The 25,252-nt window shown below is 47.5% G+C and overlaps 2 protein-coding genes across 2 annotated transcripts; one reads left to right on the top strand and one right to left on the bottom strand.

Moving 5' to 3' along the window:
- Nucleotides 1-1,681: 1,681 nt before the first annotated feature.
- Nucleotides 1,682-16,952, top strand: DRC3 (dynein regulatory complex subunit 3). Its single transcript, XM_075058444.1, has 12 exons — nucleotides 1,682-1,850; nucleotides 3,261-3,377; nucleotides 4,900-5,066; nucleotides 5,648-5,794; nucleotides 6,988-7,107; nucleotides 8,018-8,130; nucleotides 9,413-9,587; nucleotides 12,325-12,456; nucleotides 13,745-13,815; nucleotides 14,611-14,734; nucleotides 16,210-16,341; nucleotides 16,507-16,952. Exons 1-12 carry the CDS (start codon nucleotides 1,694-1,696, stop codon nucleotides 16,618-16,620), a joined length of 1,569 nt encoding a protein of 522 aa, XP_074914545.1. The 5' UTR covers nucleotides 1,682-1,693; the 3' UTR covers nucleotides 16,621-16,952.
- A 787-nt stretch (nucleotides 16,953-17,739) lies between these two features.
- On the bottom strand, nucleotides 17,740-25,230 carry ATPAF2 (ATP synthase mitochondrial F1 complex assembly factor 2). The gene is made up of 8 exons (XM_075058445.1): nucleotides 24,982-25,230; nucleotides 23,237-23,281; nucleotides 22,765-22,910; nucleotides 21,890-21,987; nucleotides 20,831-20,911; nucleotides 20,585-20,697; nucleotides 18,990-19,105; nucleotides 17,740-18,358 (listed from the first exon to the last, which is right to left on the bottom strand). The coding sequence occupies exons 1-8, from the start codon at nucleotides 25,109-25,111 to the stop codon at nucleotides 18,221-18,223; spliced, it is 867 nt and encodes a 288-aa protein (XP_074914546.1). The 5' UTR covers nucleotides 25,112-25,230; the 3' UTR covers nucleotides 17,740-18,220.
- Between the last annotated feature and the right edge of the window lie 22 nt (nucleotides 25,231-25,252).

Raw genomic sequence — 25,252 nt, 5'->3', positions numbered from 1 at the left:
CATAGGTTACAGAGGGTGCCCATCACTGTCAAGCGAGGAGCCCGCCCCCGCGGTAGTCCCGCCCTTTCCACGCCCACCGGTTGATGGACAGCAGGGACACCGCTAGTGCCATTCTCCATTGGGCAACGGCCCAACCATTCTCTAATATTATTGGGCAAGAGGAACATCAATCATGAGCGCCTCCTCCCGCCCCGAGGGCACGGTGCCAGCGCTGATTGGCTGACATGGATTTCTCGCGCTCTGATTAGCGGCCAGCCTTCCCACCCTCTCCCTGACCATTGGCGGCTGAGCCTGTCACGTGGCCGCCCTTAGCAACGCGCCTGGGCTTCCTTAGCAGCCGGCGCCGAGCCCCGGGGCCGAGGCGGAGGTGGGGGCCGGGCCGGGCACCGGGGGCGTGGAGAGGGCCTGGAGCCTCGGGGACCGGAGCTTGAGAGGCCTGAGGGGCCGGGATCGGGCCGTGGATGGGTCTCGGGGGGGAAGGCGGCAGCCCAGCTGGGTCAGAGCCGCCCTGACAGGCAGAGTCAGGGTCCCCGTCCCGGGCCCTGCAGGGCCGGGGGGTGTCGGGGACGTGGTGCTGCTTCCCAGGCCTGGGCTCCGGCTGGCTGTGAGCAGCAGCTTCTTGTCTGGTTGGGCGACAAGCGGAAGGTCTGGCAGGTCAAGGATGAATGAACCCAGAACCTGCTACTCCGTGGTCTGTACAGAGCACAGCTGTAGAGAGGTTTGGTTTGTTAATTAAAAGCCATGACGAGGAGAGAACTCTCTAAACCCAGACATTTATCCTTCCCGTCCTCCTACGCAAAAAATCGGCAGAACTTCTTCCATAATTATAGACATCTTAACGCAAGCAAAATAAGTCCTTTGTACTGATTCATTAACTGTGCATGGTTCTAGAAAGATAAGTAGTCTCATTGCCTCCTGGGCAACATCAGGGATATTTAAGTGGCAAAGCCAGGACAAAAAGTTTTGACTGACAGAATTTTCTGTTCCCCAAAGCGAAGATGTTTATGTGCAGCACTATGTATAGATTGAACTAGACAGCCTTTACTATGGATCTGCATTAAGTGCCTTCTTCAGAAAATTGTTGTTATTGTTTGTAAAGTTTCCTGCTTCCTCAAATTTGTTTTCACTTTTATTATGATGTTGGTGTTTGAAATTTAATGAACTGCTGTTGTTAATGTTCCTATTCTATAAATACACATCTCTTACTCTATAAATCAAACTTGCCTATAATGAGAAACTTACCTTTTGAAACTAGATTCAATGGCGCACAGAGCCTTGAATATGCCCTCTTCATGAAGATCGGTTTCAGCAGCAGGTGATTGCCGTGCGATGGACCATTGCTGTTGATAAGTGCTGCACGGGGCCTCCTTTCTGGGCCTATTTATCTGGCCAAATATCTGTCATTCTTCATGGAAAACACTCAGACATGGTGTGAAGTATGCATGTGATCATGCCTGGCCATTTTACAGTGCTGGGGCTGTAAGGCTGTGCTTAGAGTCAAATCAGTGACTTTGTGATAAAAGTCAAGTCTGTCTTTGATATCAGTTGTGATGTATTTAATCTTCTTAATGCTCAGCTGTGCTCTTAATTCCTTGGAATTTTCATGCCTGTTTAATGAATGTTGGAAGTAGTAGCCAGGCATTAATTTTATTTATTTTTCTATTCTGTCCTTTAAGGGTGATACCATCTAAAAATGAGTCAGTTATACAATAACATTGAGCCAAACATTATTGATGATGAAATGGTTCAGAAAGCCATTGAAGAGCAGTGTCCAGAGGACATAGGAAAGCTTGCCAAAAGGGAAGGTATTAACCTTAAGGATGTGACGGAGCTACAGCTTGGTTTTAGAAGTGAGTATCAGAATATATACTTTTTTTCTTCTTCTTTTGTTAAAGGGTAGTAGAATTAAGCATGAAGTGGCTAACTGGAAATTAAACAATCATGATTAGCTTGGATTTGTTATGTGAAAAGTAACATCTGGAGTTACATTTTTAGTCATACCTGTATGAAGTAGTTTCATTAGAGAGAGATGGATGCTTTTGCTGATGGGTAACGTTAAAGCTTCTTAGCTTTAAGCTATTATTGTCACTGCTATTCTTATTTAACATTTATATTGTGGTGACACCTACAGGCCACAGGCCTATTGGGCCCTTCTGTACGTGGACAAATCAAACCCTGGGCAGGCTCCGCCATCGCTGGTGATTATGTGAGAGCTATTTGGTAGATTATGGTGATTACAGTCCAATTCGGTGGCTTCCTCCGGTCATCCATAGCATTATCGCAGCTTGCCTCTTACTGTCAAACCAGTCATAAACTTGCATTCAAAAAATGAGAAAGAAGAACATTTGGCTCAATATTTGAGTATTTTGGGCATATGTAATTTCATGGGCAAAAATCTGCTTTTGATTAACCATTGCGTGCTTCAGTAAAATAATGCATTTATTAGTTGAGTTCCTTAGAACAGACTCCCTGTTACCTGATCCTGCATGTATTTGTTTGCAAATACAAAGTATAGAACTGTGTGAATATTTTGTGCATGCAATTACTTGCTTTACTCTGCACTCACTAAACAACAATGGCAGTAGAACAGCTAACGAAATCTTCTGGGAAGCCATTGCGGGGGGAAAGAGAATTGGGAGTGAGAATGTTCTGTATTTTCTGTCACCTTGGTCCTAATGTTTTGCTGTAGTGCCTAACGACCTGCCCTTGTGATTCTGTTTTTGGAGAAAGCTAAATGCAGGGATATTGATTAGTTCTAAACTGCAGCCTTCACAGAAAGAGTAGACCCCAACTTGCTCTCCTGTGATGAGAATCCCAGAAGCAGGAGAGTAATTTACAAAAGCCGTAGCTGGCCACCACTAGCCTGCAAATGCAGAGAAAAGCAGAGTCTCATCCCAAACCTCCCTCTTGGAGCTGGAAAAGAAAATGAAGGTCAAGGCCTCCTAGTAGTGGATTCATAAAGCCACTCTTGACTGCAGGGCCATAGCCAGCATCCCCTCAGTGACTCGTTGGCATCACTGATGAGCAGTGTGCGCTGGTGCAGGACAATGAGGTTAACTGGACTGTTTCATTGAAATCTTGTCCAGCCAATGGACCTCTCAGCTCTCTAGGGCAGTCATCACATGCTATCGTAATCTGCTGAAAATAATTTTGGAGGTAACACTGGACATGTTTTCCTTGTGCAAGATAGTGTGTCTGCTAAACTGAAAGCTGTCTCACATGAAAAGCAATTTTCTTTTATTTTTTTCCTTTGGCTTTAGATATCCTGCAGATTGATAATCTGTGGCAGTTTGAGAATCTGACTAAACTGCAGCTGGACAACAACATCATTGAGAAGATAGAAGCTCTGGAGAGTCTGGTTCACCTTGTATGGCTTGGTAAGATACAAGCATATGAGGTTGGATGCCCTCACAGGTGCAAAGCAATCTGCAATAAAGCCAGGATGTCGCATTCCTTCTCAAACACGACTGATAGGAGCTTTCCCAGGGAAGGCTGTCAGCTGTCTGTGTGTTTCCTCATTTGACTGTCAAATGTCAAAATGCCTGAATATCAGAGCTGCAAAACAATCCTTCAAATCCTTTAAAAACTGGTTTTAATACATTTGGTGTGGCAGGAACAGGAAGCTGAGGTTTCAAGGTTGTTTCCAGGGTTTGTACTTGTATTTGGAGATGACTTTCAGAATATTTATGGAAACAGCTCTGTGATTCAGAAGCCTGTATTCTGTTTTCAGACCTAATGCAGGCATTTCAGAGCCTAGAACCCACTGTCTTTACCCCTATATGTTTAAGGGCTTGTCGTCATTGTTGTCCCAAAAAGTACCCATCCTTGTAGTCTTATGTGACTACTTTCAACTAAAAACTCAGGATGCTGAGAGCAGCATCTCACAGGGGTGCAGGTTTTGATGCTGGGCAGATCGGTGATCTTGCTGCTACAGATGCATAGCTTAGAGCATTCTCCTGGAACTGCAGGCATGTTGCTGGCTGAAAGTGTAAATATATCCTTATCCATCTTTGAAAATAGCATGCAAGGCTTCAGTTCATAAGCACATCTTGAAATGTCTAATAGGTTCTTCTGCCCAGTTCTCTGCACTGTCCTGCTGCACAGATGACTAATGCACTTGTGAATCAAGAGCTGATCACCACAATGTAAGCAGAGTGTTTTGAAGCACACTCATGGGTTTCATTTGCCCAAAGGCTGCAGTCGTTCAGGAGCTGCTGCATGAGTGTCTTAGCCATCCACGGGCTGGGGTGATGCAGACAGCTGGTAACCTCATCAACCATCTTTGGACTCCTGAATTGCTCCATACTGGTCTGAGGGCAAATACTGCCCTTAATCATGATGAATATAGGTGTTAGGATAGGTGTTCTGGCAGGAAAAGAGGAAATTTCAATAAGTGAAATAGCTAAAGTGAGTACGTGCCTTTGCATACCTCCATTGACAACAGGGCGATTGTGAGCATGGGACTGGCGTATGTTGGTCTTATGGGAATGACCATGACAGTGGGCATTGGTGTGGCAGGCAAGAGTCTGCAAGAAAGAAGGCAGGGAGTGTCAAATTTGTCACAGAAATACCCCCCCTTTTAGGGCATTTCCCCACCTCTTTTCTTGTATTTTGGTTTTCCCCATAAGGTAGAAGTCGCTTTCAGGTTGTGTATGTAGACTCCACAAGGAAAGCCTTCAACTGTTCTTCTCATTTAAAAGTTGCATGGACAGTTGAAAGAAGATGTGAACGAATGATGATGCCTTTCCAGTGGGACATTGAACACCCCTGAGGAAAATACTATACATAAACTCCTAAATCAAGAATCAGGCTAAATGCAAGGTCTGAATCAGGGCGTTCTGCTACAGATAATTTAACTTTTGCTTGTAAAACTTTTTTGATTTCTAAACTCTTCCCCAGACTTGTCCTTCAACAATATTGAAGTAATTGAGGGCCTGGATACCCTTGTCAAACTGCAGGACCTAAGTCTCTACAATAACAGAATATCTAAAATTGAGCACATGGACACATTGCAAGAGCTGCAGATTTTCTCCATAGGAAAGAATAACCTGACAACTCTGGAAGATGTGAGTGCTCCCTGTCTTTGCAAATGTTTCCTATCAAAGGATCAAATACTCTAATAAAGACATTTGGCACCGTGTCTGAGCCCCTCCTTAGAGGAGAAAATTCTCCTTAGGATTTCACTGCCTCTGTAGTCCAAGTTATGGTTTTGGTAAGCTGTCCCAGTGTAAAGTGCTTAGTACAGCTATTTCTCCTTTAGATTACTGACTCATGGGGGCCCGGCTCTTACTGCTATCAGCCATGGCAAAATTCCTATTGGTTCCCATGAAAGCTGGAAAAGGATTAAATAGCTACGTATGAGAAAAGGAGGGAGTGGAGACTAGGATTTATTTGGGGTTCTTTTGAGGGCAGCTTACCACCCCAGCTGAAGACCTTCTCTCTACGCCCATTGTTTATATATTCACAATGTGAATTTAAGTATTTCCTTTCCTGAAAGCATTAGAAATTCATAATTTAATGATGTCACCTGTGTTTGGCAGCAGAGCAGGATATGTATTGCAACATAACTGTAATAAGAGCAATGAATTTCAAGGCTGTGTGTTTCCCCAGCAATGGGAAGTACAGCATCTCTTTCCTCTCGGCATAGGTGATCTATCTCAGAAGGTTTAAAAACTTACGCACACTGAATCTCACGGGGAACCCTCTCTGTCACGATGAGCAGTATACGCTGTTTGTTGTTGCTCATCTTCCAGACCTGGTATACTTGGACTTCAAGCTCGTGAGTGACACCACGGTAAGCATTTCTGCATTCCCTGCTTGTGAAATCAGGCAACAGCATCTTACAGAGCATTTGCTTTGTTGGTATGCCTGCAATATTCTAGCATTCAGGGCAGGTTCCCTGCAGAAATTAGACTTACAGAAACAAGCAGTGTTTATTCTGCCTCCACCTAACAGCTGTGAACCTGTAGGCCAAATTCTATCAAATCTGACAGAGAGGTAGAGGTGTCAGAGGCATGATGTCTTCACAGATTTTGTGAAAATCAGCAGCTGTGTGTGGGAGAGGGGCCTGGTTAATGTTGCCACAGAGAGGCTGCAGTGTGAGTGCAAGCCTTCTACAGATCAGAAAATCTCAGAGGAGATCAGTCTTGAGACACAGATCCAGGGGAAAGGAGGCTTGGTGGTCCTGCTGCTCAGTGAGCAATTTGTTTCAGTAGTGGACTGATAGACTGTCCAGGCAAGCAGGTGCCTTAGAATGCACTTCCCAGTTTGATTTCTGAGAACAGGACAGTGCATCCACACCGGTAACCTGTGGGACTGCTTTTTGTTCCCAGCGCTCAAAGGAACAAAGACGGGTTTTCTTGTTGGGGTTTTTTTTTAGTAACCAAAGAACGTGATTAATTGTCAATTTGCTTGGCACAGAGCAGGAGCTGTACTTGGAATATATATTACTCTTACCATAGGACTGGAAGGGCTTTCCAGGTCATTGAGTCCAGTCCCTGCTCATACAGACAGTACCTCATAGAATTGCATACTTAAATTTGTCAAGATTCAGTTTCAAGCTAATTAGGTTCTTGCCCCTGCTACTACCTTGCCATCCACTCCTCCAAAGAGCCTTCTCCTCCCTAGTAAGTGTATTAAACTTGCTAGCTGATCAAATCAGAGCTGAAATTCTAGAAGTCAAAACAGGGCCTCCTGCTGAAAAAAGAAAAAACAACCCTAAAGATGAGGAAATGGGGAGAGAAAAGTTTCCTGGGACTGAATCAGCTCAGATGCACTGAATGCAGAGTCAGAGTAATATGCCAACAAAAAACAGGATGAGGAATGGATTAGGAACTTCATAAGTAGTTTAATAAAAAGCCCACAGAGAAATGGAGAGGCAGATGTCACTCAGGTTCATGTTCTACAAAGATCAAATGCTTATGCCCAGATTTGTTGAGCAATGCTGGATAATCTAATAAAGATATTTTCTTTGTTTGCACTTCTCAGCGAGAAGTTGCAGTTTTAAAGTATGAAGATCTTACTGAGCTATTGGAACGTGAGGAGGCTCAGGCCCTGGCTCAGCTGGAGGAAAAACAGGCAAAGCAGAAAGAGCTGGAGTACCACAAGGTACGTTTTCTTTGGCTGGTTGTATATTGTCTCAGGAGAAAGAAGCACAACAGATATTGACTTCTCTTTTACCTGCTTGAAGATTTAATGAGAGGTTAACATCGACTGTGCTAAAACTAAGGCTAGGATTAATCTCTGTGATCTCTGAATCTCATTTTTGAATGAAAACAGGAACTGCTGTAGAATACACATGACGTGGGGGAACATAATTCTTTTGGCTGAACAATGAAACTACAGATATAGACCCTGCAAAGCTAAATAGTAAATCATACCTAAGGATCTTATCAGACTGACATGAGATTAAGAAAATTACAGGTCTGAGGGAACTGTTAGCATTTTCATGGTGTGGTGACTTGTTTTTCTCCTTCACACTAAGTCAATGCTTTTCATTAGTTTTATGGTTAAACTCTTCAGGGCTTTTCAGAGATCACTGTAGTCCTGTGAACAGACTGAAAACAAGACCAGGCAGAATGGTGCTTTCAGTTATGGTCTGGCTCTGTATTCCAGACCTCTAGAAGATCAGACTGGCTGAAGAGCAAGACGTGGTTAAGTGGCAGGGAGGAGACCTGCAGCTCTTCCCTCTGTCCCTCCCCAAAGTCCACTGACTCCTTATCCAAGAAGCTTAATAGCCTTGCAGTATGTGGTTGTATGTGCTAATGTTTTGTATAAGATTAAACAGTGTTTTCTATCCTTAGGCTAGAGAGTTCAAGCAGCAAAGCCAGCAGGATGGTTTTCACTCCAGTTGCAGAGTGCTTTTATGCCTTGGTTGGTATACCTATTGTGTCGGTATGACTGTGTCTGCACCAGCGTTCCTCTGCTGGTAAAGTGCTTATAGGAGTGACACATCCTGAGGACTGGCAGCTGGTTGGCACTCTTTATTTTACTTATATTGCTCTGATTCTCTTCAAAGACAGCCTTTGTTGAGTACCTGAATGGATCATTCCTGTTCGACAGTATGTTTGCAGAGGATACAGAAGCTGCCAAACTGGCTTGCCTCCCTGGAGTGGGTAACCTGCTGCAGGCATATCCTTCCTGGGTTTAGAATACCTCCAGCTAAAACGCAATGCCTTGGGTTAAGAAGGAGGTGCATCCACAGGGACTCTTCATCCACTGCTTTTGTCCAGGGCTGAAAACTACATTGATCTAAGATCTGAGACAGTCTGTGTTCAATTTTGGAATGGTACCAAAAAAACCACTGCAAGACTGTGAGACCACTGACAGCTTTAAGGCTTAGTATCTCATGAAATATGAGGGCTACAAACAAATAGTTTATATTACTGGCAAGCAGGCCAACCCAGCTTGAAACATCCCGTTTGTAAAACCACTCATTTCTATCACCAACAGGTCATGACATTCCAGCGTTTTAAATTCTCACCATTGTAATTACCATATTCCTTTTCCTTCACTTGAATCAAACACAATTGTGGTAGCCTTCTTTTCTGACCCTTCAAGAATCAAGGCTTTGTACTTACTTTAAGTCTGGAATCCACTTAAAGTTTAAAATGAGCTATAAGATAAATCTCTGTCAGCTAGATTGTAAGAGCGCTGTCGCTAAAATCATGTTGAAATTGAAGTGGCAGGAGATAGGAACAGACTAATCAGAATGATATGAGTCGCATATCTCACAACCTGCCAGAGCTGGCAACATGAAGTTTTCAGGCCAGCACTTTTTTCTGATCATTGCTCCTACACAGGGGATCAGAAAGCAGACACTTTTTTTCTTTTTTCTTTTCTCATTCAGATTAATAGAGTATTGTCAAGGCCAGTAACTTGACCTTCCTTAAAACTGCATTACACTGTTGGGAAAAAATGCATCACGGCTTAACTACAATAGACTCTAGAAACAATTCCATTGCCAAGATAATAGTAGAAGAAAAATTGACATTATTTTTGTGATGCTACCAAGTCAGTAGTTTATACTGTGCTCTGGCTGTAGGCTTCAGAGCTGTATTTATTAACTGCGCAGACACTGTGTTCACACTTGTGAAGACAAATAGGGTTGTATGCTTCATTCCGCTGCTGTGTCAGAAGGGAGTCAGAGAAGTATATGTATTTCCTTTTCTTCCTCAAGGCCTTTTTCCCCCTCAAGTTGCCACAGCTTTCTCCATACCCTTAAGGTAGCAAAATCCTATGCATTAAATGTGAATGGGTGACCCAGTCCTGCCACAGACAGAATACTTGGCAGCCTGCTCCCAGCAAGAACCACGGAGTTTACATAACAGTAGCTTGTAACTCTTGTTGCTCACATTCGCAGAGGTAGAAAGAACATAGCAGAACAAACAAAATACCTTGACTCTGGTGTCACATACAGGATGGAGTTTGTCTCAGTTTGTGAGAACCTATTTAACTATGGTCTGAAAGAGTATGAAAAACGAGAAGCTGAAGTCTCTGATTTCTATGAAGGCCTTCATGAAGCATTAACAGCCAACCAGCAAGAAGGCAGGAAAATAATCCTAGACTTTGAAAATCGGAACAAAAGGGTAATGTTGTTATACTTTTGTTTGTTTGATACATGATTTCTCTACATCCTCTGCCAGCTTTTAATTTCACTGAGAGCAAGGGTAACTCCATTAAAATTAAGATAATAATTCTGGATTTACACTGTTGCAGTAGGAATTGGTACTTGATCCCTAATGGCAGAATCACAGAGTGTTTGAGGGTTGGAAGGGACGTCTGGAGGGCATCTGGTCCAACCCCCCTCTGCTCAAGCAGGGCCACCCACAGCAGGCTGCCCGGGACCATGTCCAGATGGCCTTCGAATATCTTCAGGGATGAAGACCCCATAGCCTCTCTGGGCAACCTCTTCCAGTGCTCAAGTCACTGATCTTTCTTTACATGTTTTTTACAGTATAAATCTACACCAAGAAAAATTGTTGTGTTAGCTAACATAACGTCATTAACTAACACAATGTTAAGAGTTTTTTAGTACTTTATGTAGGAAAATAATTTGGGGATTGAAGTTTCAACCTTTGGGCAAACCACAACCAGCTAACACTGGCAGCCTTTATCTACACTGGAAATTCAGCGTAGGACAAAATTAACATAGCACAGTGTTATCTTATTGTCCACAAAGGTAAAGGGCCTTCAAGGCTTTACAGGAAAAAAGTGGCTAAAGATGATGGTTTTTTTTTTACTTTTTATTTGCCATCCAGAAAAGTTACCAGTCTTTAAGAAAATGGAAACGCTCAACCTTTCTTTCAGTTTAAATATTTCTGATAAAGTTAATTTTAAATATATATATAGATTTATCAGATTTAATGCCACTCCCCTTCTCTGTGAGGCCTCCAATAGCTCTTCTTTTATTGAAAAAGGAGGAAGAAAAGGAAGGAGATGGCATGATACTTCATTTTCAAGTAATTTTCTACTTCAGTTCATTTTGTCAACAACAGCTCAAAGAACTTTAACAGAAAAATTAGGTAAAGTTATTGTAATGTATTTCTAGTGTTTTTAAAGCAGAAACTATCTTTTTTCATTCTGCTCAACTGCAGCCACCCATTGTGGCTGCTCAGGGTGTAGCTTCTAGCAGGATCCCTTTCTGACCATGTATAATAGATGGTTCATTATTTTGTTTCCACAGAAAAAATAAGGGGGGCTAAAGCCTGGTAACAGTGTCAGCTGAGCAGAGCAAGTCCCTGACAACTGACACCAGGCAGTCACGAGCGCTGGCTCCCTTTGAAAACCAGGTCACTTTTATTTAGGTGCCTTGTCACACGCTGGCAGCCTGCTGAGTCACTCTGCGCCCGGGTCCTTGAACCTTGCTGACTCATGCTGGCAAACTGACTCCATCAGCTCTAGTTGGGACACGAGTTTGCAGCCTTACCAGAAGGCAACATATAAAGATTGATATGTATATTCAGTTAACTTGCACTTGAATTCCCAATATAGCATCCATTAAAAAAAAAAAAAAGCCACAAAAAACAAACAAACTAACAAAAACCCAACAAAAAAAAACCAAAATCAAACCCAAAGAAACATGGCTGAGGCCAGATTTTGGCCCTTTGTCTTTGTCTGATGACCTGCAGGGTCAGCTACGGATTGAGCTGCAAGAACAGGACACAGTGGTGAGCGTGAGTTTTCATATAAATACCGGAGGAGTTGGTGTCAAAACTGAACACTGTATTTTAACAGCATTTCCCCATTCATTTAAAATTGCTGGAGGAGTTCAGAAGGTGCAGAGGTCCCGGCAGTCTGAAATCTGCAAGCCATTCTTAGGGGCTGTTTGTCTCGCTGTAATCCTTTCATGTAAAATTAGGTAACCTGTAGAATAACTTTGCTTTCTGAAGTTGGTTAAGGAGCAAAGAAGCATTAAAGGCCTTGAACTTTGAAGTTATTGCTCCCAGAGGTGCAGCTTGAGTGGCTGCGGAGCTTTTGGAGCCTCCCAACTTGTTTACATTAGAAAAAAAGATACCTTGCTCTCTCCTTCCCCCCTTTTAACACAGCAAAGTTTGGGTAATCTGGTCCATTTTCAGGCACAAGTCTTGGCAATGATTTTCATCAGAATTTGCTATTTTAGCATGTTCCATTCCCTCTCAGGACAAGTGGATTAGACATCTTAAAACATTTTTTTTTTCTCCTATTAACGTTTCATTGTTAACTTATTTTGAACAGACTTGAAAATAATACATTGCTCAGCACAAGAGGATTTTTTTTTTGATCCAAGAAATCATAAATCTTGTCTGATACAAAACTGACGTCAATATTTAATTCTGAAGGGCAATAAATCCTTGCTGTAAGAGGAAGGCAGGCAATGATAGGTATTCCATATTCAGAATAGTAAATCCTGACCCTGCAGAAGTCAATCAAGATTCTCCTTGACATGAAGGGGATCAGGATTTAGGCCTGCATTTCTTTCTACGAAGTAATTGTTAATCTCTTCTTCATGGCTAGCAACGTCAAGAATCTAATATTTTTCTTTACTTGAAATGTGTCAGAAGGGGAACCAAAGTTGGAAGCATAGAAGGGGCAAAGTCTTCTGCTGACTGGAGGATGAGGAAGCGTTTTCACTGATTCTACTGCATTGCCCCTGGATCGTTGGCGCAGTAGCATACCTCAGCACTGTTGACTACCCAGTATGTAAATCTGGAGACTTCCTGAATCATCACATTTCATTTCAGCTAATCAGCAGCAGGAACTTTTCTCACATATGTAACAAGTTAATTAAATTGCAATGGAGTGCTGAACACAAACTGTAAGTAATTTATGTATCTCTGTGTTTAGAGACTGGATGAGATTCATAGTGCCAGTAGTTACGATATTGCTGAGTCTAAACGAGCCGAGTACAAGGAGGACATACTTCAGCTGTCAGAAGCACTCATGACCTTGGAAATGCTCATAGCTGACCAGCTGGAGGTAAGGGTCAGGCACATACAGTGAGAGCTCACATCCAGAACGCAGGGGGATCATTTTTACTATTGCTATACCCCTCTGCTTAGTAGCCCATTGCACAAAGAGGGGCACATAGGTCTTCCAGTCAGGCTAATGTTTTGTCTCCATCTTAGTCTTTCTCTGCTCAGAGTTGATCTGGGTGAGATCAGGCCCTGGGCATTGATCCATTGCAACAGATTTCTGTTTCTCAGAGCAGAGCGCAGTATGTCCTTCGCATCTATACAAGCTGATTTCCTAGACTTTAGAGAAAGGGACTTGAGGTCATTCAGTCATTTTATAGGTCTGCGTACAGAAGTCGTTGCATAGCATGGGGTATGCCTTTGGGATTCTAGATGTGTAATTCTTTGAAGCTGATCTTTGCTATGAATAAGATTACATACATTCCTGCTCAGCTTACTGCGTTTGCTTGCATAATAGCTGCCTTTTTTCTTCACAGACTTTTCCTCAAAAACTAGGGCAGGCCTGCTAATGTGCATCCTCATTTAAAAAAAAAAAAAAGTAATCTGTTTAAAAATTAGCAGGCAGGAGCTGTGGCCTGTGTGTAAGCAGACGCAGCTGTTTACTTTTGTGAATGTGCATGACAGAAAGCAGCAGCTCAAAATGGATTCCTCACTGCATCAGGATTGTGCCTTTTAGTGTTTTCTGAATTGGTCCTCACATATCTGCAGTCACTGATGGAATGAGCCAAAGCATTTCTCCCTGCATGCCTTTCTGGATTTGCAGGATTCAGGTGGCTGTCTTTGAACTGTTGTATCAAGACATTTAAGTGCAACACTTCACAGATTCTCCATCAGCCATTTCTGACAGAGGTAATAGGCAGCAGCAATTTTAATTTCTGAGGACTAAAACAAAAGCTGCAGTAAGCCCAGTCATTGGTTGTGCTTCTGACAAGAGGCTCTTCATGCATACAAGGAGACTGTAGCATGTCAGTATATGGGAATACAGCACTCTCCAGGCATTACTTAGGTGAGGGTAAAAAAGGATCAGCTGGCTCGCTCCAGACAGTGGGTAAAGGTATCAATCAGTCAACTTCCCTCCAATAAACTGATTTTCTATCCCTGAAGGAGGAAAGAAAATCTTGCAGCACTTTCAAAACACTTTAAATGCTTGAGGCAGTTCAGTTTCTGACTGTGCTAATAACAGCAGTGAGTCCAAATTATAATAAATTGTAGATTCTTCCTAGAGTCCCTGACTCCCTTTTATGTTTATGCAAGTTTTCATTGTAATATGTCCTCTTTTTCCCTCTATTAAGGAACTAATAAAGGATTTTAAAGGAAACATTGCTGTCATAGCATCAACATTCATTGAAAACGTTAAAGGGATATATCCTTTTGACAGTCTGTTGGCCTGGACCTTCCAGTGATATACATGTATCTCACCTCTAAATCCAGAAATGAGCTATCAGTATAGAATTTGATTTTTTTTTTTTTTTAAATCAACAGAAAAGGTCTTTTCCCATCTTTGCAGGAATGGTCATTTAAGGTGCCCAGCTCCTTTCTGTGGAGACTCAGGAGGGCACAAAAGGATCTAAGTTCTCCTGTGCTGCAAGTCTGTAAGACTTATGTAGCTTTCTCCCCCTTGGGAATCTTCCTTCCTTCTCCACACAGCCATGACAAAACCCTGGGAAGATCTGGTTAGACCTTTTTTTATGCACATTCTTGCTGTAACAGCCAATGAAATACCTACAATTCTCTTTGAAATTTCTTTTAATGGCCTTCATTTTTGTGTTGTTGATGTCTTCTGGAACAAAGTGAGATGAGAATACCAACGTGCTTCAGTGACAGGTTACACTACATTAAATATAGAAATCTGTTGGCCTCGTGCAAATAATTGCACCATATTCAGAACTTAGCTTATATCCTGGGAGGCCTCCTCCAACTTCCCTTGCAAGCCTAGGCCCACTTTTAGTTCTGCATAATATATGGCAATGAGGATGAGACCCAATGTGTGATTAAGAACAGAAAGTGTATATCCTGACACTACACCAGCTTCTGGCAGCAGCCAGGCTCTTTCCTGCAGAGGCCCACTGTGCAGACACTCAGTCTGTAGTTACAGGAGGTCATTTAATCTCTACAAGTAAATGGTGTGGTCAGCTTTTTCCTTAACGATCTTCTGTACGATGACCCAGTGCCGGGACCTGGAAAACCATTACCACGAAAAGCTGCTAGAAATCTCCATCACCACACTGGAGAAATCAGTCAAGAATCAGCTTGACGAGGATTTGCCAGCTGATGTTCGAATGGTGAGGGCACCAAAAAAATTCATCTCTGCTAAGGAGTTGGCAAGAAGAGGAGGCCACAGCCTCTTCTCAGAAGGGACAGGGTTTTCAGGAGGCTCAATACAGCTAAAGCCATGTCTAAACCAGAGCATAACCTCCTCCCAAGAGGCCCCAGCCACTTGGCTGAACTGCAGTGCCACCAGACATCTCCGCTGACTAGGACAGAGGATAACTGCACTGCAGGTTTCCCTGGGCACTGCCAGAGCTGGTGGCAGCAGCCCAGGAGAGGTGCTGAGCAAGTCTCTCTCCTGCCTCCAGCACAACTCACTTCTCTGGGTGATTTCCAGACAGCCCCAACCCAGCAGGCACTTAGGCAGCATCTTTGCTGCACTCGCAGCTGGTTTGTTCAGATTCTCCCTGCTCCCCCAGGAGAATCTGAACACTGCTCTGACTTTCTTGCACCGGGGCTCTGTTTGCCTCAGTGATTTCAAAAGCCCTTCCTAGAGCTCCCCAGCCCACGAGCTGATCTGGAGGCAGGACATGACATTTCAAATGGAGCCTTCCACTGAGCCCTCAGTCTTGCTGTGATAGCAAAGATCCCAAGAGCCTTTCAGAAAGCACAAAGATCGTTGCAGTGCTCCACTCAGCAACGCTGCTGACCTTTTTGCCTCCATTATTCCTTCATTCAGTGGCTAAATGACTCGAGTTTTGCATTTGCTGTGGTTTTGCTCTGTCCAGATTATCCCAGCCCCCCCATTACTCCAGGTAATCGAGAGCTGACAGACACAAAACAGACCCCTCAGCCCCCCGGGGGAGCTCCCTGCTTTATGGCCTGTGCAGATGGCTGCAGTTACGCACGGTTGCTGTGCACCCATTTTGCCTCGCTGCCATCCATTTCCATGGAGAAGCAATCTTCATTTGTTCAACAGCTGCACTTGGCTGCAGGAGAAGAGTCATTATGGTTTAGTGAAGCCACCCTCTATTTAGAGCCATGGGGGAAGTCACTGCTTCGATTAGAATCTGGGACTCTTCAAAAATGAAGATTTACAGCCAGTGCCACCAGTGCAAGAGACCCTTCCAAGTGCGATTTTCCACTTCCCGCACCTGCTGGGCCAGGCGTGCTGGAGCATATGCAGCCTTGCTTCAACACCAGCTGCCCGCAGGGGCCTGCCATGTGCTGTGAGGCAGCCCTGCCTGCAACAGAGCACTCGGCAGCAGGCATTTGCTCCCTGCTCCAGCAGGTGAGCCTGAGAGTGCTGCCTCAGTTTCCCCACCCGTACTAGGGATATACTCCATTACGCCGTAGCGAGGTCCAGGCGCATCCTCGCAAAGGGGTAAAGCGCTGGATTCCTCCTGATGACTAGGGCTTTGTCCGTCTGAAACAGAGAGCCAATTTTCTTCCCCCCGAGCACTGCAGTTACTGTGCTCCTAGTTCCGAGCTCTGCTGCTTTTGCTGCAAGCCCATTCCCGTCCCCTCATCCGGTCACGTTACCTCCTAGCTTCTTGTGGACAAAAACACCATTGTCAACACAGTCAACGCGTCCCATGGCATCCGTCTGCTGAAGATTGCTAAGCGAGAGAGCGACATCCTCAGCAATACTTACCGCTGGCAGGCCTCCGTGACAGAGAAGGTAAGAGACCTTCATGCTCAGGGGGATGGGGCACAGACAGGTCTGGCCCAAGTGGTGGGGACACTACTAGGAAAGATGCTCCCTAACCTTTGCTGGAGCCCTCTGTGCTACAGCAAGGGACCCTGACAAGCCTGCAGATTCACTGCTTGGTTTCAATCTGTTCAGGCATTCCAAAATGAGATTGACAGAAACCCCGACCGTGTCAGAGAGATCGTTCAGTACATCGACAGTCTCCAGGAGGAGCTGGATAACATAGAAATCCTGGAGCCAATGGAGTAGGTCTGCCACAGGCTGGGCAGCTGCCTTAGCTGGGGGGACACAGGACAGCCCCCAGCGGCAGCACACCCGGCAGGGACGGCTGCCTCTCTATGCCTGAGCTGCCTGGGACATTTCAGGCCAAAGGCATGCTTCTTCCATCCCACCACAAACTGCAAATAAAAGCTACTTCTTGAGTCTGGAAAAGCATATGAAGCTCTGCCTCTTCCATCATGTTGGCATGAAGCCCAAGAGCTCAGACCTGGTCACAAGGGGTTATGGATCAGCTGTGAGCTGATTGAACCAAATCATCGTAGCACATCATGCCTGAAAGCTTTGGTACCTGCAAGCACAGTGGCAGGAACCTGCGAGCCACAGGCACATGGCAGCAGCCTGGGAGATGAGTGCTCTCCATCAAACCACCCCCAAGATAACAGCAGGTTTCCAGCTCAGCAAGCACAGGGCTGGCGGGGGCTCTGCGTGCCTGGGAGCCTCATCTTCTCACCGCCTCTCGCAAAAGCAGCTTTCTGCAGCGTGAACAGAGCAGCCCCCAGCTAGCAGGAAGGGAAATCAATGGTTCCACAGGAGCTCACACACCGCCGGTCGCAACAGCCAAGCGAGGAGTCATTAATTCCCCTCCTTGCTCAGTGACAGCAGCTGCTACGCTCACTTGTGGGCAGCTTCTGAGGAATGATGCTGGCTGGGGCGGTACTGCTCGAGGCAAACAGCAAGGAGAAAGGTGGGAAGGTTAAACGAGAGGGTGGCTGCATACGTACTCCGGGGGGAGACCAGGTCTCTCTGAAAGCCCTGTGGCTGGTGCTGCCTGTTGTACGCAGATTTACCTTGTAGTACCCTGTGCTTTTGAAGATGGCAGGAGCCCAGGTTCCCCCCGTCTTGCTCCAGGACTGCACAGTCGGCTCCCTGCTACTCCTTGGCTGCAAGGACAGGGCACCTAGCATGGAAAGGCTCACACAGAGATGTGAAGGAAGCAGATCTGTTTGGTAGTTAGTGTCTGCTCAGCTCTGCTCCATGTTTTTTTCTGCCTGCAGCCATCCCAGCACCTGCCTGGAGCCTGGCAGCTCAGGACCTACACCACGGTTTGGTGATTAAAACAAAGAAATACTCAGCAGCATTGGCTTTCAGTATCTAGCAGGGGCGTGCCTTTAATCAAACAGAGAGACCCTGGTGTTACATACAGGCACACTGAGGGATGAAGAACAGATGCAATGGAGTCTGTTTTCAGATTTCCATAACAAGTGTGTGTCAGGAGCTGGCAGCTATGAAGACATGTGGCATATGCTGGGTATGTCTGTACCGCGCCCTGCCCAGGAAGCTGTTTCTTTCGTGAGAGCTCCTCTGATGAGTTACAGACACTGGTAATGGACAGAGCTGCTGTCTTGGGGATGCAGAGGAAGCTCACCTTGACCTTTCCTCCTTGTGGGCTCAAAACTGCTGGCGCTGCACTGCGGCAGGCAGTCCAAACGAGGAGTTGCCCACAAAGTCACAGCTCCTCAGCACGAGGCTGATCCCAGGAAAGACATGGTGGCAGGAGGGTGGTTGCCCTCACTGGGTCATGCCAGCAATTCACAGCTGGGCATTCTCCTCCTGCACCCACCCAGCAGCCTCAGTCCTGCAACAGCTTGTGTTTTACAGTCGAGCTCTCTGAACAGAGGTGAACAAAGAGAGTCCCAGCGGCCGTGCGAGCACGCAGCTCGCACAGATCATAGTCATGGGCCCACTCCACACTGCCCCACCGCTGAATCTGAAGGAGAGGAGGAACACGAGTCAGTTCAGAACTGGATTATATGTAGAGCTGCTCAGCAACTCCCAGCCTCCCTTTTCATGTTTGTGAAACACGGGTAACCCCCCAGGAGCTGTGCTGATCACTGCCTACTGGGGCAGACAGATCTCCAGATGAGTTCAGTGGAAGGACATGCTTCATTTGTACTGGGGTCTAAGGCAAGACCCTTAAAGGGAGGATGAAAAGATTCCCATCAACTTCAGCCACTTTTGGGTCAGGGAGAGCTTCACGCCAGGTCAGTTTCCAGCAAGCAAGTTATTAGCTTGGTGTCTACCAAGGCCTCCAGACTGGATAACCCACAGCAAGAGAAGCCAGCCACGACTTTGCACTTCAGATTAGAGAGGGAGAAAAGCAGCCACCTGGGTTCTGCAAAAAGAAACTGGCAGTCCCAGGAGCACTCTGGGCTGTTGCCCCCATGGTGTTGCTCTACAGCAGCACACTCCAGACTCTCTCAAATGGGGAGACTGGCAGAGTGGAACCTCTCCTGCAATAGCAGGCACTTCCCTTGCCAGTTATTTGTGGTGGGAGGTGCATTTGTCATGCTGACATTATTGCTATTTGAATTATAGGGCTGTTTTGTAACATAATTTACCTGGTATTCTTCCTCCAGGCGAGACAGAAGCACAGCTTTCTCTACTGTAATGTGCCTGTCAATCAGACCCATGGACAGAATCAGAGATTTCAGCTGGGTGATTACATATTCTATACCTAGAAGGGAATAACCCAAAACGAACAAGATTCATGGTTGTTTTCTGCAGCATTACAGCAGCATCTTCACATGCTCTGAACAGACGGTCAGGGTGTGATGCCTCCTCAGGGGGATCACAGGGCCAGTGATCCTCCCACTTGCATCTGGGCACTTAAGCATCAGATCTGCAGTTAACAGCAGACACAAAGCGCTGTTCTGGCCACTGTCACTGCAGTGACAAAGGCTATGCCTTGGAAACTGCCTCCTTTTATTCCACCACAAACCTTCCCTGTGCAAAGGGAAGAGGTACCCATCCAGGCCCGAGTATTCTGGAGCTCAGCTGAAAGTCTAGGGTGAGAGGGCCTCGTATACTGTTTGGTGATAAAAGAGCTGTCCGCATCTATAACCACTCCTAGAAAAACAGTGTGCAAATGTGTGTGGTGTGCCGTGCCCTGGGAGAACTGTGTCGGCAAGGGACACAGCTGCTGGGCTCAGCTGATAAAACAGCAGAGCTCTTTCCTGCCACACCACCAGCTACTGGCTTGCAAGACACCCCTCTTCAGGGGAGGAGAGAGTGTGCCTGATGGCTGAGGGACCTGAGCAAATCCCTGAGCCAGGAGGAGGAGGAGGAAAGAAGGGCTCAAAACTCTGAGCTTCTGAGCACTCACGGTTCAGCTCAACCTGATAGGAAATGGAGGTGCCTGCACATGGACAGGGTCTAAGGAAGGAACTGAAGTGAAACTCGTCCTGCACTACCACTCTAGGCCAGACCTTGAATTTGAGGTCTAAAGTCGACTAGCTGCCCAGAGGCTCCCCTTCCCCAGGGGAGGCACGTGCCTTTCCCTTCCACCCTGCCTACCCATATTACAAACTGTGAGGAAAGGAAATGATCCATCAAGAAGTATCTTTACAGGGGTAATGGAAAAGCTTTGCAAGCCCTGTCCCAGGAATCAACACTGTTAACTTCCCTTAGCTGCAAAGCTAGTGTCTTTTGTGGGTTTCACTGTCTACTGCTCATTCAAGTCTTGCATTTGAGGACTGCAGCAAAGCAAACATTACTTCTTTTCTATCTTTAGGTGTCATTCAGCAGTATCAGGTACGATCAAGTGGGCTGTAAGGGTGAAAGAGTGAGGACAGTACACAGAACCATGGGCACTTGGAGTACTAAACCCTATTTCTTTTCCTGGTAACAAAGCTGGGGACTAAGTCACTAGAAGGTTTAGCATTAAAGAAGTTATTTGTGCTAGGGTAGAGACCAAACAGCTCGCAGGCCAGCACAGTCAGACCCTGGACACTAGTGGCACTAAGGGGAGAGTCCCTACCCTTAAAAAATACAGCTAAGGGACTGGCCTGCAGTTTTAAAACATAAACCTCAACACTCTTGATTATCTCAGCTGTAGAAGAAAAATGTTACAGTCGCTCTTCTCCCCCGTGGAGAGGAACCGCCTCCTCCACTGGCACAGCCTGAGCAGAGGGCTCCCCAGCCCAGCCCCTCTCACCTTGCAGGGCCCACATGTTGTAGGATGCCAGATGGCTGACGAAGGTCTCCTTGGTGCTGGCTGGAATGTTTGGCCCCAGGATGCTGGTCGAGGAGCCAATTGCCACGTTGTACCTGGAACAATTGCCCAGCCCCTTAGAAAAACACAGGGCTCATGGACCTTGCAGCTCTGACAGTCACAAGCACTAGAGCTCCTGGCCTCAGCAGGGCAAGGCATAAGCAGACAGAAACATCTTTGACCTCTTACCTTTTCTCAGCCCAGGCGACAACAGGATCCCATTCATCCCTCTGCAGCTCTGCCAAGGCAGCTGGCTCTTCCACACGATAGCTGGGACATTGCAGAACAAAACCACACTGGATGTTCACTCCCAGGCTGCCAGGCTGCTCCCTGCCAGACTAGGACACACCTCTGTGAAGGAAGCTACCCCCTCCCCAGACCACAGCAAGGGGAGCAAGGGTCTACTGTCCACCCAGCAGCAGCAGTGACTGGGAACAATACCCCCACTCTCCCCTGAATTCAGAGCTTTTTGTTTTTCTAGGAATGACAATGCTATCTCACTGCAAATCAGAGCAGCAAACCACCACAGAAAACTGCAGGTAGCCCCACACCAGCCATGGGATGCTGCAAGGTTTAGCGGTTAGAGCAGGGGACATATCCCACTGGAATTATTTATATGGGGCCACTCCTCCTGCCCCACCTTGCCCAGTGGCTCAGCTTGGCACTCCCCACTGCCAGCCTGAGCAAAGCCACAGAGGCAGATGGGGGGAGTCCTGTTCCCCTCTCCCCACAGGAGCTGAGCAGGTGCCAGTGGACACCTCAGAGGCTGGGAGCTTGGGCATGAACAGGCTTGAGCCTGCAGCCCACAGGGACTTTAAGGAACGAAGGGCATTTTGCTACTGGTAAGAGTAGTCTGAGCTGCCTGTACTGGCACAGGAGTACCAGGGACTGGGCTGACAGATTCCCCCAGGCTTTTCAAAGATAGTTGCTTTTCCCAGAGATCTTCATTTCCTGCTGCTCCCGCCCTTGCCCAGCATGGAGGTGTCCAAAACAGAGTTCAACAGAGAACCAGATCCTCATTCTCCCTCATACCTATACCCTTCAGGTACATGGACTTCCACTAGGTTTGCAGACGTAGGACTGGCCTAAACTAATTCAAACCCTCGGGTCAAAACTAGGACAGATCATAGCCCTGCCACGACTGGGTTACAGTAGACATTTTCTCACACTTGCCCCAACCACCTTTCCAAAAAGCACGCTGCGACAAGACAACCTCGCTTCTGCGCCAGCCGGGCCCCCATCTCATACCAGACAGTGTCAGTCTCCAAGAACTTCACAGCCGCATGGATCAGCTGCATTTTGTTTCGCTGCGTGGGATTGTCCAGCGCCGTGTTGCACAGTGTGGTCTGGGGGATAAAGGCAGTTTAAACCGCTGTTATTCAAGGCTTGGGGAAGCAGCAGAGGAATTTGTGGCAGACAGAGAACCGAGGGACGCAGCTAAAGGGGGGTGCAGGGCCAGAACATGGCTTGTGTAGTAGGAATCTTCTCACTGGCTTCAGAAGCCTCGGGAGCAAGCCCATTAAGCACCAGGGAAGAGAGCTCACAGACTGTTCCAGAGCTCATCGTTTCCTCCTGCCCCTTGCTATCCCAAATAACACTGTCCAGGCCCACAGTGACATAGATTCCCCCTAGACAGTCACCCAGCCAGTATCTAATCACCCTCACGACTGCAAGGTTCTCCCCAGTGGCCAGCAGAAGTCCCAACCTCTTGTCCCTGTTTCCATCGGTGTTAGGACAACCTGCTCTCTCCATGTTCTGCGTTTGGAGACCGTTCTCATGTCTACATGGTCACCCCCATTTTAGACCAAGCCACGCTAATTCTACTGCAGGTACTCAGGAGAGCTGGAGGAGGCAGGATGCAGAAGGAAGCATTCTCAGAAGACGCCCCCATCTTGTGCAGCCAGCACAAGGCTTACACCCCGAAGCGGTTCTCAACCCTTGCTCTGGAATCCATTCTGCCAGCTGGCACAGCCCTCACCATGTGGCAGTGGCCTGGCAAACCCACCTCTAGCCCCTGGCATTTTGATTCCCTGTCTTTAATCCTGACTTCCTTGACCTGACTTCTCCCAGCATGCTGTGTTCTGCCCTGCCGAGGTCTCAGCGTCCCAACCTGCCGTGCTCACCAGGTGCATAGTGTAGAACTTGATGGTGTCTTTCTGGGAGTCCCACTCTGTTGCCACTGCAATGGCCAAGGCTTCACTGGGGACAGTGAAGAGCTTGCCCTGGGGCGTTTTCAGCTTTCGGTGGTCCAGGTTTATTTCAAAGCCTCCTGGGGAATCAGAGTAGAAATCCTGGGGAATCAAAGAGGAGCAGGCACTAAGGAACAACAGACAACCCTACAGTAGGAACAGATTCAGAGCTGGAGCTGACAGGAGCACAGGACCAGGGATACTCAAGTTTCCCCACCATCACCGTCGTTTTGACATACTTTTTCCCCAGTCTTGGAAGCCATTTCCCACCACATAGCTTCACTATAGATGAGAAAAGGGCACAGCCTGGGTTGCAGGTGTGCCACGCTCTCGCTGAAGAAGTGTGGGCTGATAACACCGTTCCCGGGAATGAGCCCCTCTGTCCTGTCCCAGTGGCCATACTCACCTTCTCCTTGTGAGATGCTCACGTTCTGGTAAAACCGCTTCCTCTCTGGGGACAAAAACAGAGCCATTCAGAGGGCAGTTAGAGGAGGTTTGATCCCTTCCCCTGCTCCCCATCACAGCCCTCAGTGCTGCTGAGGTGGCCTAGCCACAAAAATCCAGCCCATTCATCCACAGTTTCCAAGCACTACACCGTTTCAGTGAGCTCCACTCAACTGGGGAAGCACCATGAAAGCTGGTGAAAACCCCAGGGTTGCTGTGCACAACTGGCAAGTGAATGGGACCAGCTTCACTTCTGCCAGGCTGCGGTCTCAGCTCCCTTCGAACTGGCCTGCACCGAATTTCTGCAGAGTCTGGCAGGGGTGGTTTCCAAAGCAGACCTGTCCCAGCACTCCTGGAGTTTTGCTTTGGGGTCAATCTTTCAAGATTCTCCCACTTGCAATCACGTTTGACAAATTAATCCCTGAACTGCTCTGGCTAACCCTCTCTCCCTGCTTGTTCTGTCTCAGAGTGACAAGAAACCCAGCAGAGCTGGGTTAGAGGCAGGGCAGGGCACGGCAACCTCTCTTTCCATCCCCAATGACAACAAACCCACCCAGTGCCAACCCACGCGATCTCCCTCAGTGCCTCTAGCTCATTCTCTGCTTTGACCTGCAGCTGACGCACCCTCTGGAAGAACCACAGCTGCCGGCAGGCTCGGAGCGTGCAGGGGCAGGATGCTGTTCCCTCCATCACAACCGCCCACAGGAGCAGGTTTATTGCAGGCACATGCGGTAACAGCTGGATGGTATTGGGGACTCGTTGCACACACTGCAGCATGCCACTGAGTCACCAGGGGAGGAACCACCTCCAGCAGCCGCCTCCAGCCCACACACCCAGCTCCAGCGCAGGAGGATGCCTGCTCCACCGGCAAGGTGAGCCTGAGGGAACTGCAGGTCTCTGTTTTGAGAGCAGCCTCCTTTCCTACCAGCACTGTTTCACACACTCCCAATACCCGAGAGCTGGATTACACATGTTGCCAAAGTTTTTATCTCTCACACAAGGCAGGAAGAATCTGCAAGCCTTTCCCCTGATGACAGTGACCAGATTGTAAATCCCGAACCCAAAAATCTACCTCCTGAAGGGTGAAGCGAGCAGGCCAGGCTGCAGGTCTGTTATTCTAGGCTATAAAAAGTACATTCCTGCTGGGGAAATGGAAGAGGATTTGCTCAGGCTTAGTGACCTGCAAGCTTCGGGGCCTCAGAAAACGCCACGCTGTTAAGGCACAGCTCTGAAAAGATTAATGTGCTCGTACCCCAGAGGGGTCCTGAGTCACGTCAGTGGGTTCCCGACACCCCGCGATGAGTCACTGCGACTCTGCAGCCTCACCTCAGACAGAATGAGACTAGTTTTACTGTCCTCAAACCTATGCGTTTCCAGCAAAATCTGAGAAGGTGATACATGGCCCAAAACGTGCCTGAACCACCTCGGGTGGGCCCCACCCCCTCAAAATCCCTAAAACCCACCAAAACACAAACGCAAACTGATACACGGAGGACTTGGACCTCCCTCCTCCGCCCCGAACACCCATTTTTCCACTCGCCCCGAGCCCAGCCTTCCCCTGGCCCGGGGTGACCTTGAGGGGGTCCCACCGGGGGGATGTCCCCCCCCAGCAGGACCAGCCCCGCCGAGCCAGGGAAGCCCCCTCCTCCTCCTCCTCCTCCCCGAAGGGAGCTGGGGAGGCCCCGGTGGGCCCGGCACCCCCCTCACCTGCCGGTGGGGCGTAAGCCCGACCCCCGCCCGGCCCCACCGGGCCGCTCCCGGCAGCGCCAGGAGGCGGTCGGGGGAACCGGGCGGTCGGGAAGCGGCCCCACAGCAACCGGCGACAACCGCTCAACATCGCGGCGAGAAAAGAAGCAACCGCCGACCGCCACCGTCCTGCCGAGCTCAGCGCGGCACCGCGGGCGCCGCCATGCTGCCGTAACGACAACCAATCCGCTCCGCCGAACGCGTTTTGTCCCTTCGGTCTCCCCGTCCCGTT

Source organism: Buteo buteo, chromosome 27 (assembly GCF_964188355.1).
Source record: "Buteo buteo chromosome 27, bButBut1.hap1.1, whole genome shotgun sequence".
Lineage (NCBI taxonomy): Eukaryota > Metazoa > Chordata > Aves > Accipitriformes > Accipitridae > Buteo > Buteo buteo.
The sequence above is the reverse complement of the archived record's forward strand: the minus strand, read 5'-3'. Positions and strand labels throughout refer to the sequence as shown.